Source organism: Perissodus microlepis, chromosome 23 (genome assembly GCF_051167445.1).
Source record: "Perissodus microlepis isolate ML-2025 ecotype Zambia chromosome 23, ASM5116744v1, whole genome shotgun sequence".
Lineage (NCBI taxonomy): Eukaryota > Metazoa > Chordata > Actinopteri > Cichliformes > Cichlidae > Perissodus > Perissodus microlepis.
In genome coordinates this window covers 5,371,940-5,392,473 of record NC_140482.1, presented here as the reverse complement: position 1 = coordinate 5,392,473, position 20,534 = coordinate 5,371,940, and the positions used below count along the sequence as shown (strand labels likewise).

The window sequence follows — 20,534 nt, the reverse complement described above, 5'->3', positions numbered from 1 at the left end:
TGATTTATCTGGAACACAAGATGGAAAACTGATATTCTCATTAAAGACAGAAAATAGATGCAAATGCGCAGAAATGTAACTGTTCATGCCTGTAAGAACAAAGATGAACAGCAGCTCTTGTCGTTTGGAGACTTTAACTTATATATAGAAGATCAAAATGTAAGGGTATATGTGTCGTCACCGCATGTATAAAAAGGCTTTTTCTGAAACGCTTTATCGCTTACGGCCATACCACCCTGAACACGCCCGATCTCGTCTGATCTCGGAAGCTAAGCAGGGTCGGGCCTGGTCAGTACTTGGATGGGAGACCGCCTGGGAATACCAGGTGCTGTAAGCTTTTGCACTCAACACACAAACTGCAGAGGGCGCTGGTGCTCACTCAGTGGAGATAGCATCAAGGAATACTATGATAACAAGGACATCACTTCGGTATTTTGTTTTGAAATAATACAAATGACAGTTTAAATATTGAAACTAATCTGAGGCCCTCTTTTTGCTCATTTTCTAATAGGATGGTTAGTGTGTCTTGCACAAAGCTTTTGCACTTCTAAACACAAACTGCAGAGGGCACTGCTGCTTTCTCAGGGGAGACTGTTTCTCTTTTCTTCACCTGGTAGTAGTTTTGAAATAATGAACTGTGAGGCGAGAGAAAAGAGTAAAATAGTTTATTTCATCAGTAAAGATCAACAGAAGGCACAAATAACAGAATCCAAGGGCAGAAGAGAGACCAGTATCAGTATGTTATACAACCATGTGATCAGATAGCAAAATATACCTTTACATCCACCATCTAGCTGCAGGAGTTCATGGGTAAATCCTTGGAAGGCTGAAGAAATACTTCAGCAGGAAAAAAAATCGCAGCCTTTTGCAAAAATATATCCATATATAATTATACACTTTTTCTACATGTCGAAGCAAATAAACTCTACAAAATGCAGAAAACTATCCGAGGACATGAACTGCTGACGCATTCATAAGAAAGTCCATGCTTATTATTCGCATCAGAGTATCACTGAATCAAAAATAGAAGCAGTACCTTTGTCAAAAACAGCAATAGGAAAAACTTACGAGTCCATAGAAAGCCAAAAAATATCAGCTTTGAAAACAAGAAGAGGTACACAAAACATTTCAAACTGATGTTTATAGGAGAATTCATAGGTCTGAAAATACAAGTCAGTCCCTTTCAAGCAGTTTAAAACAGAAACCGTAAAGGAATGCCATGGCTTTGAGATACTTTGGTTGTAATACAAATCCCAGAGTTCACAAGCAAGAGGACTACAGAGATGGCCATGCTACAAAAAAAAAAATACAACTGGCATCAAGACCACTGTCACTAACAAAAAGAATTTTAAAGATAAAAATGGAGCATTTTGAAGAAAAAAAAAAAAAAAAAAGCTTGGGAAAAAAAATATTGAGCATCACAATTTTACAAGAAGCTGGAATATTTCAGAACCGATGCAGTTTTTACAAAAAATAAAAATAAAACTGTCATTGTAATTTAACCAGCCTCATTTTGCTACAACTGCCTATCCCACCCAACAAACCTGACTCAATACCATTTTACCCATCACAAGTCTCCCAAGTAAAGTAAAACCTTCTCCTTCTAGATACATGTTGTAATCTTATTGACTGCTCAAATGTAAACTAATCTTAAAATTCCAGGTAATATTATAATACGTGAAACCAAATCAGAACTACAATGAGTTTTTTTTTTCATTTTGAGTTTAACCATCTCAGTTATTTTTTTTGTTAGCTTTCTGGCTTAATAATAATAATAATAATAATTTTTGTTTTTTGTGAAATTAACTTCTTCAAATGCTGCGTCTTTGTGACAGATAACGTAGGTACATACTAAAAATTCTCAAACACTGCTCCGTAAATATAGGTTACATCGTGTTAAAAATAACTTCAGCTGCCAGGCTGTGGAGTCTAGTACGGGTAGCCGTCAGGGAGGCCCAGTCTTTGGATGCCCTGCTCCACTCCTTCAGCCAGATAAGGCCCGTCATCTTCATAGCTGGGGAGGTGGGAGCCTTCGTCCTCGCTGGGAGGTAGGACAGCATCCGGGTCAGGCTTGAGACTTGGCCTCTGATTGTCTGGGAAAGCCATGGAGAAAAGTGCCTCGGGGTTGCACACGAACTTGTAGACGTACCGCTCACCGGCCACCTGCAAAAGGAATTCGAGTTGAGAAATTAAAAAAATAAATAAAAATAAAAATAATAATAATAATAATAATAATAATAATAATAATAATAATAATAATAAACAAAAGTAATCTCTCAAAAATTTGGAAATTAATGACAAAATGTTGAGGACAGAAAACTGCAGTTTCTCTAACGGCCACTTGAGGCTGGTTTAAACAGCGAGTCATTCTCCATGGATTTCAGTGTTTAAATGCCCCAAACCGCAGAAATAAACAACACTGATGATGTTTAATAGCCTGGTACAACAACACACACACACAAAAAAAAAAAAAATACATGCCTTTAATAAAAATTATAAAAAAATAAATAAAAAAAATAACCTCAAGTCTTTTAAAACTCAAAACTGGATGGCTTCCAGATGTGCTTCATTAGAGGCTAAGATTAGATTAGAAATAAGAGGTCAAAAACTCAGTGCTTCAGTGGAAGAGCCCAATAGCTAGTTTTTTTATAGTTACAACATTACAACAACATAGGAGTAAAGGAAGACTCAAGTGGAACATGACCTGCCTTTACCTTCTGCATAATGCCCTTTTCATAATAGTACCGCAGCGAGCGACTCAGCTTATCGTAGTTCATGGCAGGTCGATTCTTCTGGATCCCCCAGAGCCGAGCCACCTAAAAACATGATTTTTTGGGGGGGGGGGGGGATTAATATATGGCTTTAAAATGTTGTTTTTCAGCCTTAAGAATATTAAGCTTCTCAAAGTTCCACATTAGGTATGCAGTAGCTGACCTCTTCCGGGTCAATCAGCTTGAACTCCATGTTTCGCCCCGTCCAGATGATCAGGTGTGCATTGGCTGGGTTGTCCAGGAGTGTGAGCAGGAACTGCCACAGCTGCAGGGAGCCACGGCGCTGGTACGGCAGACCCTCCTGTTTCACTTTACCTGGTGAAGACGTGCAGAAGTCACCTTTCCTGCTTTTGTGCTGTTTTGTTGGTTGGTTTGTTTTTTTAAACCAATTTCTTAATCGTTTGCTCATTTAAAAAAAAAAAAAAAAAAATTATGTTTTTTCTTTTTTTAAATCATGTCTCATTGGACAGAACATAGTACAACATTAGAAACAGAATACTCAACCTGGTGTATGCAAATGCCAATAACAAACACAATACCGCCAGCTCACTGCCTTAAATGATATTGTCCTTCCCTCCTTTGTCTTATACACTAAGTGTTAACAAGGATGTTTTGGAAGTCCGTGTCTTACCTTCCAGTCTTTCCGGCACAACACAGGTGTCATCATAGTACAGACACTGCTCTCTGTCTGGACCAAATCCTGTGGAGCAAAGAATAGAGTAAAAAGACTGTGGCAGCATGAAAACGCATTTTTAAAACCAGGACACACAAACTCACCTGCGCTGTTATTTTGGTACAAAGCAGACTTCTCAAAGGATGACGACTGGCATGTTTGAACCTCTGAAAGGCACAAAAGTCACAATTCTTCATAAACTGCAAGGAAATGTAAAGTGTCTGAGCCTAGGCCTGTAGTTATTTGAATGTTTCACTTATGGCAAGACTGCCTGTTACCCTAACAGACGTGAATACATTTTATTCAGATGCCGTCGCCACACTAAGGGTAACATACCTGAGTCATAGCCAAAGTCCCTTGGCTCTTGTTTAATTGTGACATGGTTGAAGGCAGTCTGAGGACGTGCCAGACCTGGCGTAGGAGGCCCTGGCTCTGGATATCTCGGGTCCACCAGTTCTTGTTTAAAACCCCGGGGAGCATGGGGAACCAGAGGCTCTGAAAGGTGGCGCTGATACATTGGCCTCCCGTCACGGATGGCGGGGTGGTACGGCGTGTTTGCGGTCTTCTTTGGAGGAAGGAAAGACAGGCAGGGATCCGACAACTGCCGCTGGAACCTGAAGTGTGGAAAGAAGTGGATGTTTAAAGGTTTGAAGCTCATTCGCTTTCAGCTTAAACCGTGTGTGTTTTTTTTTTTGTTTTTTTTTTTTAAAGCTTACCTTTGTTCTGCGTTGAACGACACACTGGAAGAGCCAATAGGAGGATGTGGCATAGCAAACTGCTGGCTTTGATTGGCCTGTGGAAGGTTGCGGAGGTGGGAGGGGCTATGGGCAGGAGTGTGGTTTGGGGAGCAGTTGTTGGTCAGCTGAGGGGTAGATGGCTGTAACTGCCTCTGTAAAGGTGGAGGTCCAGTAGGGTGGATGGAGCCACGTTGTTGTACTGCAGGTGTGGAGGATGGAGTCAGAGCAGGCTCACAGGCACTAAGGAGACCAGATAACAACACATCATCCAAGAGTTCTGTCTGCCAGGTGTGTGGTGGTGGTAGTAGTACTGCAGTATATCACACACAGGTTTAAAAACATGAATGGTTACCTGTAGCTGTAAAGGCACATGTCAGCCTGAGGCGTTCTGCAGGGAGAGAAGTCTTTGGACGGACTGGGTTCACGCTTCACTTTGCTGGCGGCCAGTCCATGAAACATCACTGCAAAAAACACAGGCAAATAATACATACATGTTTGCAGAGCATGGAATGAACACCCTTACTTTAGATGGCCAAGTGGACTGCTTCAAAGATTAGTCTTAACAAACTTTCCTTTCTGATAAAGCTTATAGTTCAGGCAGAATCAGGTGATAAGCTTAGGCTACGCAGGGCTTCCCACGATGCAGTGTTTCTTCTCAACTCAGTGTCTCTGTACAACACTTTGCATTTCCAGTGTCTCTCCTGTCCTGTCGCCCTCCCCTCAACCCCAATGCCTCAGTGCAGATGGCCACCCCTCCCCAAGTTTGATTCTGCTGGAGGTTTCTTCCTGTTAAAAGGGAGTTCCTACTTCCCACTGTCACCAAGTGCTTGCTCACAGGGGATCATCTAATTGTTGATTTTTCCCCACTTGTGTTACTTCAGTTCTTTAACTTCCAATATCGTAAAAATAAATACACACACACACCTCAGTCACTATCTCGAAACTGTGTTTTTTGCTTTCTCAAATGAGTAAAATTGAATGTTCTGTCCCTATTCAATGCCAAGGCATTTTAATTGACTTCATCATCATCAGTTCATCTTTCGCACAGTTACACAAGTCTCACACTCCTAATTTGCCTCCAACTGCCTAGTGTTGGATCCCTGGTGAGCGTAATGGTTAGACAGTTAGGATTACACAACATTACCTCTGGGAACACTGGCTGGGAAAATAATGTGTTTGTTGAAGCAGCACTTCCATAACCAAAACACACTCGAGACCTATTACAGGGAGTGCAGAATTATTAGGCAAGTTGTATTTTTGAGGAATAATGTTATTATTGAACAACAACCATGTTCTCAATGAACCCAAAAAACTCATTAATATCAAAGCTGAATGTTTTTGGAAGTAGTTTTTAGTTTGTTTTTAGTTTTAGCTATTTTAGGGGGATATATGTGTGTGCAGGTGACTATTACTGTGCATAATTATTAGGCAACTTAACAAAAAACAAATATATACCCATTTCAATTATTTATTTTACCAGTGAAACCAATATAACATCTCCACATTCACAAATATACATTTCTGACATTCAAAAACAAAACAAAAACAAATCAGCGACCAATATAGCCACCTTTCTTTGCAAGGACACTCAAAAGCCTGCCATCCATGGATTCTGTCAGTGTTTTGATCTGTTCACCATCAACATTGCGTGCAGCAGCAACCACAGCCTCCCAGACACTGTTCAGAGAGGTGTACCGTTTTCCCTCCTTGTAAAATCTCACATTTGATGATGGACCACAGGTTCTCAATGGGGTTCAGATCAGGTGAACAAGGAGGCCATGTCATTAGTTTTTCTTCTTTTATACCCTTTCTTGCCAGCCACGCTGTGGAGTACTTGGACGCGTGTGATGGAGCATTGTCCTGCATGAAAATCATGTTTTTCCTGAAGGATGCAGACTTCTTCCTGTACCACTGCTTGAAGAAGGTGTCTTCCAGAAACTGGCAGTAGGACTGGGAGTTGAGCTTGACTCCATCCTCAACCCGAAAAGGCCCCACAAGCTCATCTTTGATGATACCAGCCCAAACCAGTACTCCACCTCCACCTTGCTGGCGTCTGAGTCGGACTGGAGCTCTCTGCCCTTTACCAATCCAGCCACGGGCCCATCCATCTGGCCCATCAAGACTCACTCTCATTTCATCAGTCCATAAAACCTTAGAAAAACCAGTCTTGAGATATTTCTTGGCCCAGTCTTGACGTTTCAGCTTGTGTGTCTTGTTCAGTGGTGGTCGTCTTTCAGCCTTTCTTACCTTGGCCATGTCTCTGAGTATTGCACACCTTGTGCTTTTGGGCACTCCAGTGATGTTGCAGCTCTGAAATATGGCCAAACTGGTGGCAAGTGGCATCTTGGCAGCTGCACGCTTGACTTTTCTCAGTTCATGGGCAGTGTAGGAGTGTTTAGCTGATTTTAGAGTTTAGAAATGTGTTAACATAGAATGTAGAACTATTGTAGAGACACTGACACTGCCCTCAATATAATAAAGGCCTCACTGTGTTGTGAACTTAGGAGTAGATTGTAGGAGACCCCTCCCCAGCTGAACTGTGGAAGTAAAACAGAGGAGTTAATGCTGAGGGGAAATTACCCAGAGGATGTTTGGGTGGGGGTCTCAACATTTGTAACTGGATAACTGTGGTCTGGAAGGGAGATGGGTTTTATGATCTAGGGAGTCACCTACACCCACAGTGTTTTAACTGTCACGCACACACATCCACACGCACACTCACTCATGTGCACTCACACATACACACAGGTATGCGTACACAGTCACACACGAGCACTCACATAGACACGTGGGAACGCGCACATGTAGGCATTCATGTGCTCGTGCACATAGACACACACAGAGTTTGCAGCACACCGTAGGGGGTTTTATGATGGGGACGCCTCTATAAAGCTGGCTGTAACTAACAAAGGGGTGAAGATTTGCAGAGGGATACACCGGCCTCGTCTTCCCTTCTAGAAGTGCATGCTTAAATAAAGATGAATAAAGGTTTTGTGAAATGACTACTGAGTTCCGGTGCCGTCTCTGGAAGTTTCGACGAATAAAAGAACAGGGGTAAAACTGATTTCGTAACAGTTTTGGTGCCGAAAACCCGGGATTCGCTCGAGGCCCAGAGAGGATGAATTGGCAGAGCTGAGATCGTGAAACGAGGCGAACAGAGAGCTAGCTCACATGATTAAAAGGTAAGCACGACCTGTTTATTTTCGAACCGTGCATATTGTTTAAAGCCTAAATTATCTGTTCGCTAAGTTGAACGTATTGCAGTGTAAATTCACTCAGAAAAAAAGGCGGCTAGCGTCCGTCTCAGTGCGTTAAAGCAAGAGACTTTTTTAAGAACTCCAAGTTGATGTTTAGCGTACTGTGAGCGACTAAAGCAAGAGACTTTTTTAAGAACTCCAAGTTGATGTTTAGCGTACTGTGAGCGACTAAAGCAAGAGACTTTTGTAAGAACTCCAAGTTGATGTTTAGCGCCCCGTAAGAAAATCTCAGTGCGTTAAAGCAGGAGACTTTTGTTACGGATTAATAGAATCGGTGTTTCATCCGTCTTAGTTATTAGGAAAAAAGTGGCGGTGCATGATCCGTCCTCGTGCGTTAAAGCAGGAAACGTGTGTTACTATTAGTTAGAAAGCGGGGCTGAAAGGCCTCGTCGCCGGCTGAGGGCCGTGTGCGCTCCGAGTTTGGCAACTCCACCCTTGGTCGGACGCGTCCTTGGGATTTGCCGGGGTGGTGACCTGGGCACCGGGGGCGCCCTAAATAACTAAAGCTAGGTGTTGGATCCTAGTCACGGTTGATAACCTGCATGAGAGTGGGGGCAAGTTGCTTTGTTAGTGAGAGAACGACTGCTTGGCTCAGCCCACTGACTGCAGTGTGTATAGACTGTGTAGTTGTGTGAAAGCGCCGTTAGAGTCGGCGTCTCGTCTGAAGTACGGGAGTCAATTAAAGTAACAAAAAGAATTTGTGTCTAAAAGTGTGTGTTTGTGGTGTGCAGAAATTGCGGCAGGAGGCCGTGTCGCGAATTGTTGCAAACTGTGAAGTCAATTGGGGGGTTTAATTTGGTTTTATTTTTTATGGGGAAGAGAAACTGCGGTATCCAGTCCGTGGCGCAGTTTGAATAGTTCGTGAGGCAAATGTGGCGCGATCTGAAGATCGTGAGCCTAATTGTCCTAGTTAGGTTGAGGTGTATAAGAGTGGGCGGCACCCGCTCTGTGTGCTGATTAGGGCGTTGTCCTGAATCAGCAGAAGTGTCTCGCAGAAAGTTTGAATGGGACTGCGGGTTCACAGGTGGAACGAACGAGGAGTAAAGAGTGTGTGTGTGTGTGTGTGAGAAAGAAAAGGTGGGGGCTAGTGACCTGTCTGTCTGTCTGTCTGTCTGTGAGTGAATTCCCTGACGACAAAAAGGGAGACAAAGTAGATCAGTTGATTTTCTGTGAAATAATAATAGTCAAGAAATCGTAGTGATCAAATAGGAGAAAGTGAACTGAAAATACATAAAGAAAATTAAAAAGTGGATTAGTGTTAAGGTAATGATAAATAAATTGATAAAATTAACAGTGACATTTAAAGGTAACCAAGTACTCAAGGATGAATGGAGGATTTGATTGCTGACTGTATGAGAGCTGTTGGGGTGAAAGGAAAATGAGGTTGGAGGAGTGAGTTAACAGGTTAATGTGTGGGTGTAAAACAATGGGGTAATAAAAAAAAAAAGAGAAAGAAAATCATGAAAACAAAGAAAATAAAAAGTGTGGAAGTGTGAGTGGGAAATTGTCTCCAACTGGGAGAAGCAGTAACACTACAGGTCACCTTCTTCCCCTGCTGGACACAAAACGAAAACATAATTTGGAGTGTTGTGGATGAAAATAATTAACAACAACATCAAGAAGATTTGTGTTTGCAGTTAAGAACAAATAAAAATTTCATTTTTGGGGTTTAAAGTCAGAGTTTAAAACAAAATGAGTAGAGATGTGTTGCTTTAGGAGTGATGAAAACATATGCAGTCACAGTGAATAATGAAAGTCTCTCAGTCTGTCGATTACAGGTGGGGAACGGACCTGGATCAATTCTCCACGGGCAGCAGTCAGAAGAAAATTATAGGTTAAAATCATTAGAAAAAATAGAAACACCCAGCCAGAATTTTTGGCTGAATTGTTTTGCAGCTTCCCGTCCTCATCCTGAACATCAACAGTGGACAGAAGTCCAAGAGACAATACCAGAGTTCTGAGCAGAGAGGTCCAGCAGCACTGTGGGCAAACGGCATCAGAAAGAGAAGATCCACCATCTAGATTGGATGGATGGCGATGCGTTTCCAGCAAGCTGCAACCTCACTGTGTGTGAAGGACTTTTGAGAAGACTGTCTGAGTTTGACACTTGCCATGTTTGGAGTGAGATGGCAATGAAAGAGACAGTGGGACAAAGAGATACACGGGACAAAGCTGAAGACAACTGACTGCCATTGGACTGAAAAGTGGGAGAGAAGAACGGAGAGAAAGGAGCAGAAGAGGACTGAGGCGGCTGTTTTAGTGTGGGGAATCAAATTGGGTTAAAGCATCCGGGGAGACAAGCGACTGCCTGGAAGTGGAGGGTTGACACAGTGTCCAGACCACCACAAAAGGGGGAGGAAGACAAGTACTGAGGTATGCAAGTGTACTGTTAGAAAAAATGGAAAGTGACACCACACATAATATGCACTAGAGGTAGCACAAAATCATACACAAAGTGTTACATATTAAAAGAGGGTATTTGTAGAAGGGGTTAACAATACTCAGTGTGGTTGCCTATGGTAACCTGCAAGCATTTGGGGTTTAGCTGTGCCTGCCTATGACAGAGTTTTTCATTTAGATGTTTCTGAAACAAAATTTGGAGTGAACGGAGTTTTGTTTCAGAAAAAAGGGGGAAGGTACATAAAAGGATACATAAAAATAGAAAATGTATTAACCCGACTAACACACACACATACACACACACACACACACACACACACACACGTAATGAAGATCAAACAATTTTAAGTAGGTAATACTGTTACCATCATCCTGTCTGGTTTATTGAGTGGGTTGAGAACTGATACATAGACGACTGAATTAATATTATTTTGGGGAACATGATAGCAGGGGTGAACAGAATCCTGCAGCTAGAGTTTAAATGAGTGAAACTAGCAGATTTTTTGTTTTTGTTTCTGAAGTATGGGGGAGGTTTTACCATGGCACCAAGTTTTAGATTTGGTGTTTTCTCACCTATAAGAGAAAGAATATTCTGTGACAAGTCCTAAGACCGGGCTTCTGTATTTTTTTGTATTTTCTTTTGTTTTTCAGTTTTGTCATTTTTCATTTTATTTTTTGAACAGGCACTGATTTCTGTTTGTGAATTTCTTTTCTTTAAGCAGATCTGCATGTCGGGAATTAAAAGTGCTACACGTCATCGAGAAAATTGTTGCAAGTGAGTTTCTCCACATTAAAATGGGCTCAGGAGAAAGCCACGTATTTGGGACAATTAGAAAATGAGAGTCCCTCCCTAAAAAGGATTCAGCGAGGTAATCCGATCTAAAGTTCTTCTTTTCTTTTTGAAATGACGTCATTTTGCTGAGAGTGGAAACTAAATGCGACGATAGGTTAAGAAAGAAAGAAAGAAAGAAAGAAAGCTGACAAGACTTGACCACGACTCAAGGTTAACCCCCACCTGACAAAGGTGCAGATGAATTTATGTGCTTCTTTTTACAGGAGCAGAAAGATGACAGCAACATTTGAGGTTGCGTGATGATTTAACCTTTTAAATGCCACTTTCTGTGTGTGCATCTACCAGGGGTGTTATTCACTACCTTGTGTTGCTCACAGAGGTAACTGTGACAAAGTGTGTATACATCTGCGCAGCGCTAACATTTGCATTTTCTTTTCTACAGCACTACAGTTCTTCATGTGGTTTGATCATGTGATTTATAACAGGACAACTGGTTAATGTTTTTCTACTACAGGATTTCTGGGTTTATGTGTGAAGAAAACTGTGTTTACAGGTTATGAGTTGGTGATGCTGTTACACTGTGTTGAAGGTTACTTTGACGATGTGAATAACGTGAGAAATTTCCTGTGTTGAAACCAGTGTCATTCTTTTTACAGCAGGCTTAATTTTATGGCCTTTTACGGCACCTCTGGAACGTGGATGGCCGACGCCTGCCCACCACACGATCCATGTGTGTTGCTAATGTTTGTTTTCTTTAAGAGTGCATGTAGAGGATTCAGCAGAAGCGGACAAGTGACATGAGAAAAACAAATAAGGGATGCAGTGTTTATGGAATAGTTGAATATGGGCTCATTAGCCTGCCACTATTGAGCTCACAGTGATAAAATGGGTGGAGTGATATTGTTTAAGGAAAGTCACAGATTAAATTGTGGAATAAATTGGGATGATTCATGATTTGGGACAAATTATGGTAACAATAGTGATTTATTGATTGGAGAAAACCTGCACATGATACTTGTCTGTTATGCTGAGTACTTTATCACTCTCATGATCTATAGTTGGTTGCAAATGTGAAGTTTGATTTAACAGATTTGTCTTCCAGGTTACAGGCTCCAGGTGGAGCTGGGAGTTAAACAAGCTTAACATGTGACTGCTGACTAATGTTTTTACACAGGGTTACAGGTTGGAGTATGGCTGCTCCAAGTGGGAAACCCTGGAGATTGTTTTAGAGAGAATGTGCAACATTCTTGTGCATGTCTCATTGGGGAGTTGCCACATGGTGAAAGCCATGTGGCAAGAGGAGTGTTATTTTTTAATCTGTAGATGTCGTGAGGTGCCATGACGAGAAGGAGTGGCTGAGAGGATCGTCCACAAGATGGGAGCTGAGGCCAGGAGAGAGGCTTCAGGAGGATCAGAGATCATCTTCAGCACAGCAGACATCGCACAGAGAGCTGTGCTACTGAGCTTCCAGGAGATCAAGAGGAGACTTCCCACAGCAAGATCTTAAATAAAATGAGAGTCAATGTTGACGCTGAGGAAGACAACTAAGGTGTACGACGTGCTCTGCCTTAAATCTTCAGCAGCGTTGGAACATGAGAACCTGAGGGATGGAGAGAGCGTGCCAAGCTCCAAAAGTGACAGCGCAGAGGAAGTCCAGCGATGGAATTGTGATTCTGTGTGAGGCACAAATACTAGGAGACTGGGAAATAGTTGACACCACTTTTCCCAAGGATGAAGATCACCTAAAGTGTGTCACTTTGCCATGCAGATTTGATGCTCTGCAGAGAAGCCTTCTGTGAGGGAGAGATGTAAAGAGACGAGCCTTTTATCTACATTTAACTCATGTCAACTTCTCTAGGCTGGTTGAGGGGGAATTGGAGAGAAACGGTAGTGTTAGGTGTGACTGTTGTCATTGTAACTGTGATTTTTCTTATAAGTGAATTGCCCAGAGACAGACCTGAATCCATTCCAGCGACTCCAACATCACAGGCCACGGTGAAGCGAACCAAACGTAGTGAAACAGGTAAATCAGATGTGTTTTGATTATTATGGCGGTATAGAGTTGGACTATGTTAAAGGGTCCACAATCTCCTATACATTTGATCTTTGTGCTGTCATTAAATGCAAGGGCTTGCTGAACAGTTGAGTCCAACATCTTTAATGGCAGTACAAAATCGGATGGTGTTAGATATGTTGTTGGGAGAAAAAGGGGGCGTTTGCGCGATGTTTGGGGATATGTATTGTACTTTCATTCCAAATAACACAGTTCCCGACGGCTCTGTGACCCGAGTTCTGGAAGGCCGAAAGACGTTGTCCACCACAATGTATGAGCATTCGGGATTAGATGACCCGCTGGAAGCGTGGATGACCTCTGTCTTTGGGCAATGGAAAGGTTTCATTATGTCAATTATGGTTTGTTCGTTTGTTTTTTTATTGCAGTATTAGTGACATGTGGGTGTTGTTGTGTGCCTTGTATCAGAGCCTTGTTCGTAAGACTCATCAATCGTGCTGTGGGAGACTCTGATACAAAGGCAGACACCATGATGCCACTTTTGGGAAATGGGGAGTCACAGTATGAAAACATTATGGTGAAAGATTTAGTGTAGTTTTATCTGCCATAGGGCAGATAAAAAGGGGGATTTGTAGGAGTGTTTAGCTGATTTTAGAGTTTAGAAATGTGTTAACATAGAATGTAGAACTATTGTAGAGACACTGACACTGCCCTCAATATAATAAAGGCCTCACTGTGTTGTGAACTTAGGAGTAGATTGTAGGAGACCCCTCCCCAGCTGAACTGTGGAAGTAAAACAGAGGAGTTAATGCTGAGGGGAAATTACCCAGAGGATGTTTGGGTGGGGGTCTCAACATTTGTAACTGGATAACTGTGGTCTGGAAGGGAGATGGGTTTTATGATCTAGGGAGTCACCTACACCCACAGTGTTTTAACTGTCACGCACACACATCCACACGCACACTCACTCATGTGCACTCACACATACACACAGGTATGCGTACACAGTCACACACGAGCACTCACATAGACACGTGGGAACGCGCACATGTAGGCATTCATGTGCTCGTGCACATAGACACACAGAGTTTGCAGCACACCGTAGGGGGTTTTATGATGGGGACGCCTCTATAAAGCTGGCTGTAACTAACAAAGGGGTGAAGATTTGCAGAGGGATACACCGGCCTCGTCTTCCCTTCTAGAAGTGCATGCTTAAATAAAGATGAATAAAGGTTTTGTGAAATGACTACTGAGTTCCGGTGCCGTCTCTGGAAGTTTTGACGAATAAAAGAACAGGGGTAAAACTGATTTCGTAACAGCAGTTATTTTGCGCCTTGGTTTTTCCACACGCTTCTTGCGACCCTGTTGACTATTTTGAATGAAACGCTTGATTGTTCGATGATCACGCTTCAGAAGCTTTGCAATTTTGAGACTGCTGCATCCCTCTGCAAGATATCTCACTATTTTTGACTTTTCTGAGCCTGTCAAGTCCTTCTTTTGACCCATTTTGCCAAAGGAAAGGACGTTGCCTAATAATTATGCACACCTGATATAGGGTGTTGATGTCATTAGACCACACCCCTTCTCATTACAGAGATGCACATCACCTAATATGCTTAATTGGTAGTAGGCTTTCGAGCCTATACAGCTTGGAGTAAGACAACATGCATGCAGAGGATGAAGTGGACAAAATACTCATTTGCCTAATAATTCTGCACTCCCTGTAAATGGCAGCTTTGGTGGAAACATTTGCCTGCTGGTGTGGCAGAACAGTTTCAGATCCAAATTAGAGTTTACTGCCAGCGTTTCAGACCCAGAATATTTACCTCGTAACTCTTATCTGCTCATGTTGATAATTTAGTAGCCATGACACATCGCATTAAATAGACAAGCTCTGCACGTCCTTAAGTTGCGCTCTTCCAGTTTGCAATGCAGGCTTGCCATTTACCATAAAGTTTTTCCTTTATCATCCCTTTCAGCGTTTGCTCCCCACTCCTGCGTCTGTGAAAGAAAGGAAGCCTACCCCTATCTGATCTGAGCTTTCCAGGAATCTGTAGAGATTCTCATCAGTATGCTGCACCGATGACGCCAGGCCGCTAATGTTTCCATCCACGACATGGTCTCCGTCAGCTTTGTTGTCCGCACGGGGAGTCGATGTAATATGTGTTTGGCAGGAGCACTAAACGCACCATTTCCTCATCGCCTGCCTTATCTGTAACACTTTTAAGTACAGTACTTTTTTTATTTTATCTCACCTCATTTCCTCTGGTACGTGACGACTATCATTTAACTGGCAAAGCTCCAAGGTGAGTGGAAACACCAGCGAATGCGAGCACTGTAAACAACTGGTTTTACACCAGTGACCTTTGAGATCACGAGTCATAATCTGGTAGTTCAGTGGAGTTTATCCATTTGCCATGAAAGAGCAGGAAGCTGCACAGATCCTAAATGAGAGCCAACAGCTGACAGTGCAATGTGATCACACGTGCCACCCCTCTTATGTCCAACTCCATGTTAAAGACCAACTTCCAACGCTCAGTTCCAGACCCATCATAAAGCTCTCACAAAAATACTCTCGTACATAAATAGTGTGCACCACTGCTAAAACCTGAAATCGTGATCTCTCCAAACATCCAAGAAGAAGCAGGTACTCACAGTTATTGGACTGGAAATCCGGGACAAACTGCTCGTCATCGGTAGCTTGAGCTGAGAAGGAGGAAAAGACATGCCGTTTAAGGACCCCTCTCATCAACTATCACACATCATTTGTACAGGGAGTGCAGAATTATTAGGCAAATGAGTATTTTGTCCACATCATCCTCTTCATGCATGTTGTCTTACTCCAAGCTGTATAGGCTCGAAAGCCTACTACCAATTAAGCATATTAGGTGATGTGCATCTCTGTAATGAGAAGGGGTGTGGTCTAATGACATCAACACCCTATATCAGGTGTGCATAATTATTAGGCAACGTCCTTTCCTTTGGCAAAATGGGTCAAAAGAAGGACTTGACAGGCTCAGAAAAGTCAAAAATAGTGAGATATCTTGCAGAGGGATGCAGCAGTCTCAAAATTGCAAAGCTTCTGAAGCGTGATCATCGAACAATCAGGCGTTTCATTCAAAATAGTCAACAGGGTCGCAAGAAGCGTGTGGAAAAACCAAGGCGCAAAATAACTGCCCATGAACTGAGAAAAGTCAAGCGTGCAGCTGCCAAGATGCCACTTGCCACCAGTTTGGCCATATTTCAGAGCTGCAACATCACTGGAGTGCCCAAAAGCACAAGGTGTGCAATACTCAGAGACATGGCCAAGGTAAGAAAGGCTGAAAGATGACCACCACTGAACAAGACACACAAGCTGAAACGTCAAGACTGGGCCAAGAAATATCTCAAGACTGGTTTTTCTAAGGTTTTATGGACTGATGAAATGAGAGTGAGTCTTGATGGGCCAGATGGATGGGCCCGTGGCTGGATTGGTAAAGGGCAGAGAGCTCCAGTCCGACTCAGACGCCAGCAAGGTGGAGGTGGAGTACTGGTTTGGGCTGGTATCATCAAAGATGAGCTTGTGGGGCCTTTTCGGGTTGAGGATGGAGTCAAGCTCAACTCCCAGTCCTACTGCCAGTTTCTGGAAGACACCTTCTTCAAGCAGTGGTACAGGAAGAAGTCTGCATCCTTCAGGAAAAACATGATTTTCATGCAGGACAATGCTCCATCACACGCGTCCAAGTACTCCACAGCGTGGCTGGCAAGAAAGGGTATAAAAGAAGAAAAACTAATGACATGGCCTCCTTGTTCACCTGATCTGAACCCCATTGAGAACCTGTGGTCCATCATCAAATGTGAGATTTACAAGGAGGGAAAACAGTACACCTCTCTGAACAGTGTCTGGGAGGCTGTGGTTGCTGCTGCACGCAATGTTGATGGTGAACAGATCAAAACACTGACAGAATCCATGGATGGCAGGCTTTTGAGTGTCCTTGCAAAGAAAGGTGGCTATATTGGTCGCTGATTTGTTTTTGTTTTGTTTTTGAATGTCAGAAATGTATATTTGTGAATGTGGAGATGTTATATTGGTTTCACTGGTAAAAATAAATAATTGAAATGGGTATATATGTTTTTTGTTAAGTTGCCTAATAATTATGCACAGTAATAGTCACCTGCACACACAGATATCCCCCTAAAATAGCTAAAACTAAAAACTACTTCCAAAAACATTCAGGTTTGATATTAATGAGTTTTTTGGGTTCATTGAGAACATGGTTGTTGTTCAATAATAACATTATTCCTTAAAAATACAACTTGCCTAATAATTCTGCACTCCCTGTATAATGTGGGATGCTCACCTTCAGCGATCCATATTTCTTGGAGCTGACTCAGGTCTTGGAATAGCTCTGGAAGATGGTTTCACATTCATTTGTTAGAATGTGTGTGGGCGCAGTTATTTGACATTTCACATGTAATTAATGACAACAAATGGCCTATATAAGATTGTCAGAGAAGCATGACCTATTAAAGAAATACCAAAGACCACGAGGGGCACTTGAAAGAACAGGGGAGGGGAAAAAAATAATCCTATTAGCAAATTTATGAATATAATTTCTCCCCACATTGTTTGTACCCAGCAGACAGATGTTATCCTGGCACTCACAAGAAGTTAACTGCAGTTTCATAGTCAGTCTGAGTTTTATATGTACCTTCTGTGTCCTGAGCCAGCTCGGTGTCCATGAACTTCCTCTTCCTATCGCTGAGACACTTCGCTGCTTCCTGTGTGTGACATTTCTGCAGCAACGGGCAAAGGAATGAAACTCAGCACACATGCAGCAAGACAATACAAAGATAAGAATATAAAATCATAATGTTTCAAACTCACACTCTCAGGGACCACAAAGGGAACCTGCTGATCATAAAAGGCCTCCATGTTGCAGGAGTCTTCACCCTGGGATGAGCAGTGAGGAAGTGATATACTTTGAACATACTGGAGTCATTAAGCAGACTAAATCTAAGTCTATCGTAGTCTTTTTCTTTCCCCCCTACAGGACTAGCCCCTCCATCCATACTACCATCATCCCTTTCACATGACTTGGCATGTTTGTTTACAGTGGCTATAAAAGCCCCGTTGTCACAGAAAGAATTATGCAATCTGCAGTACGCAAATCTGACATGAATAAACTGACGTGAAGCTGCGGGAGGACTCGCTCTTCAAAGGCTGATTTGAGGCAATGAAAAGAAAGCAGCTGAATAGTCAAATAAAACATGACGTCTTTTCCTTTGGCTGTGCCGTGCCAACTTTAATGACGTACAGAGAAGCATATGTACAAAGAATGACAATGCTATGTTTGAAAAGACAGCAATTAAAATGGTTTGACACTTTGCTTGCCAAGAGCTAGGATTAAAGAACATTTAAAAAAAACAAAACAAAAAACAAACAAACCACTTGTTCAGCTAATAATGCCAATACCTAATCACATTGCTGCAACTGAGTGCATTTGGGCACAGTCAAGGTGACCAGCTGAAGTTCAAAGTGAGCATTAGAATGGGGAAGAAATGAAAGTTAGGTGGCTTTGAATGTGGCATGGTTGTTGGTGCGAGTATATCAGAAACTGCTGAACTGTTGGGTTTCCCCACACAATCGCCTCTAGAGTTTACTAAGGCTGCTTATGCTAGAGATCAGAGGTGAATGACCAGACTGCTTCAATCTAATAAGGCGGCAACAAATAAATCAAATAACCACTTGGTACAACCAGAAGAGCATCTCTGAATGCACAACACCTCAAACCGTGAAGCAGACAGGCAACAGCAGCAGAAGGCCACACCGAGTGACACTCCTGTCACCAGGAAACAGAGGCTAAAATTTGCAGAGGTTAACCAAAATTAGACAAGAGGGGAGAAAAAAGGCTGCCTGATTTCTTCTGTGACATTCAGATGACGAAAGCATGGATCCAACCACCTGTAACTGGTTGTAGTGCTGCAGTTTGTGCCAGCTGGGCATTGTTAAATGCCACTCTACCTGAGCTTTATTGCTGGCCATACCCTATCCCATTATGACCGTAGTGTACCCATCCAGCAGAACAACACCACGTCATAAAGCTCAGATCACCTCAAACTGGTTTCTTGGTGTACCTAAAGTAGCCGATAAACGTATGTGTGCGATAAAGATATGGGACATTATTTTAACAATGTTTTGCACCTCTTAACTACACCATATTTCAAAGCTTTGTAAATTTCTACATTTTTAATGTTTCTTCAAACAAAAAAAAAGGGGGTATTGACCTGGCTCAAACTGCTCAAGAGTCCAACTAAAGCTCGCGAAATATGGGGCAAAAGTAAACAGTGAAAAACTATTTCAAGAGATAAAAGGTCAACCCCCGACGTTGCGTAACGTTTCGTCTAGTCTTCGGTTAAAGTAACCTCCACAAACGATTTAGAGTGTGAGTGTGTGTGTTGGGGGGGGGGGGGGGGGGGGTTGTCACTCGGCTTTGCTTCAGTGACTACAAACACCACCGAGGAGAAATCACGCCAACTAACTCCGCTAACGTTAGCAACAAATCCTCGCTTAAAGTGAAAGATTTTTGAATGGAGTTTCGCGTGACGCTCGTTGAGTCCTCCTTGTTTTTCTCAATGAAGTGAAACGCGATACTGGCTGAGGCAGGAGAAGGAGGAGGAGGAGGAGGGGGGAGACACCCGCTCACCATTGACAAATTTCGCCACAGACAAACAGTGAAGGATTCCCGGCGCCAACAATCTGAAAAAAGCTGCTGCAGACGGAAATGCCGCACTGCAGGCAGGCAGACGGTCGCGGGGGAATAAACGCAGCACTGAGTTAGATTTGTAAGAAAATGGCGTTAGCCTCTGAACGCCTATGTGCTCCCCTCGGAGCCTGTAGCAAAGAAAAAAAACCGCGACCATGCATCTGGTGTTTATGTAATTAAAGGCAAGCAGGCGCCAGCTTTTACTAAAGCGGTAAGATAAAAACAAAAAGAAGAAGACTCACTTGGTAAGTGAAGTTTCTTGGCAGTGTGAAAACAGAACTCGTCGCAGATTTCCTCCCCTACATCCCATGCAGCACCTCGATTAATCACTCGGCTGTGGATTTTTCTCAATGAAGGACTCTGATAGCTGCGGCTAAAACGAGCGATCTCCTGCCCTGCCATTGGCTGGAACTCAGAGTCAGTCAGAAGGCGAGCCAATCGTCATCGAGGCTGCTCTGTGGCCCGGCCCCCGGTGTTTTTTTATGAATGGCTGCGTTTCATTCATGAAACCAGGACTCTCTTAAAGGGCCAGCGCTGCAATTAAGGTCTTACAAAGTAAACAGGTAAATAAATAACCAAATTCAAGGTCATCAAGCATGCTTTTGCTGGTTTATTATATAGCCTACTGATTTCAACTAAATCAGGGGTGTTAAACATAATGCCTGGCAGCTTTAGAAAATTTGAAGCAGGGCATATATACACACACGCGCACACACACACACACACACACACACACACACACACACACACACACACACACACACACATACATACATATTTCCAGTGATAAAGACCATGCATGCTACACCAAAGTAATAATGTAATACACAATCTACTATATTTAATTCTACACTTTTTTTTCACAATTTAAGCCCAAAGAGTTATGCTGACAAATTTTCTTTCACTGACTACAACATCATTTCATCATCAAGTAGAAAAACTGCTGAAATTGCATTTAAAATGAGTGTGACACCCGAACTAGGTTATATTCATGAGATCATCTTTCCTGCCACAGATCATAATAAACACTATAGCAAGAAGAGAGAGAAATACTTGCCATGTAATAATAATTGATGTCCTTAATTTTATTGTTCTCTTATGATGTTACAATTGGAACTACAACGACAACCACCACTGAGTAGATCA

At 42.5% G+C, this 20,534-nt stretch overlaps 1 protein-coding gene and 1 non-coding gene across 2 annotated transcripts; one reads left to right on the top strand and one right to left on the bottom strand.

Annotated features, from left to right (window-relative positions):
* The first annotated feature begins 218 nt into the window (after positions 1 to 218).
* LOC146360841 (5S ribosomal RNA) lies at positions 219 to 337 on the top strand. Its single transcript, XR_014799618.1, has one exon. It is a non-coding gene; the product is annotated as a 5S ribosomal RNA (ribosomal RNA).
* Positions 338 to 650: 313 nt separating this feature from the next.
* Positions 651 to 19,748, bottom strand: LOC146360840 (ETS translocation variant 5-like). Its single transcript, XM_084922405.1, has 13 exons — positions 19,631 to 19,748; positions 17,510 to 17,575; positions 17,334 to 17,418; positions 16,983 to 17,030; positions 15,298 to 15,348; positions 4,534 to 4,642; positions 4,161 to 4,421; positions 3,781 to 4,058; positions 3,549 to 3,611; positions 3,403 to 3,471; positions 2,935 to 3,086; positions 2,715 to 2,816; positions 651 to 2,163 (listed from the first exon to the last, which is right to left on the bottom strand). The coding sequence occupies exons 2-13, from the start codon at positions 17,555 to 17,557 to the stop codon at positions 1,930 to 1,932; spliced, it is 1,500 nt and encodes a 499-aa protein (XP_084778531.1). The 5' UTR covers positions 17,558 to 17,575; positions 19,631 to 19,748; the 3' UTR covers positions 651 to 1,929.
* Positions 19,749 to 20,534: the final 786 nt, after the last annotated feature.

Bases quoted from the DNA above. Each gene is read 5' to 3' on its own strand.
- LOC146360840 (XM_084922405.1), bottom strand. From the start codon at position 17,557: ATGGAGGCCTTTTATGATCAGCAGGTTCCCTTTGTGGTCCCTGAGAGT. The intron at 4,059-4,160 runs GTAAGCTTTAAA...TCCACACTTCAG, and splicing joins TCGTTCAACGCAGAACAAAG to GTTCCAGCGGCAGTTGTCGG. The intron at 3,472-3,548 runs GTGAGTTTGTGT...TTTGCTCCACAG, and splicing joins GTACCAAAATAACAGCGCAG to GATTTGGTCCAGACAGAGAG.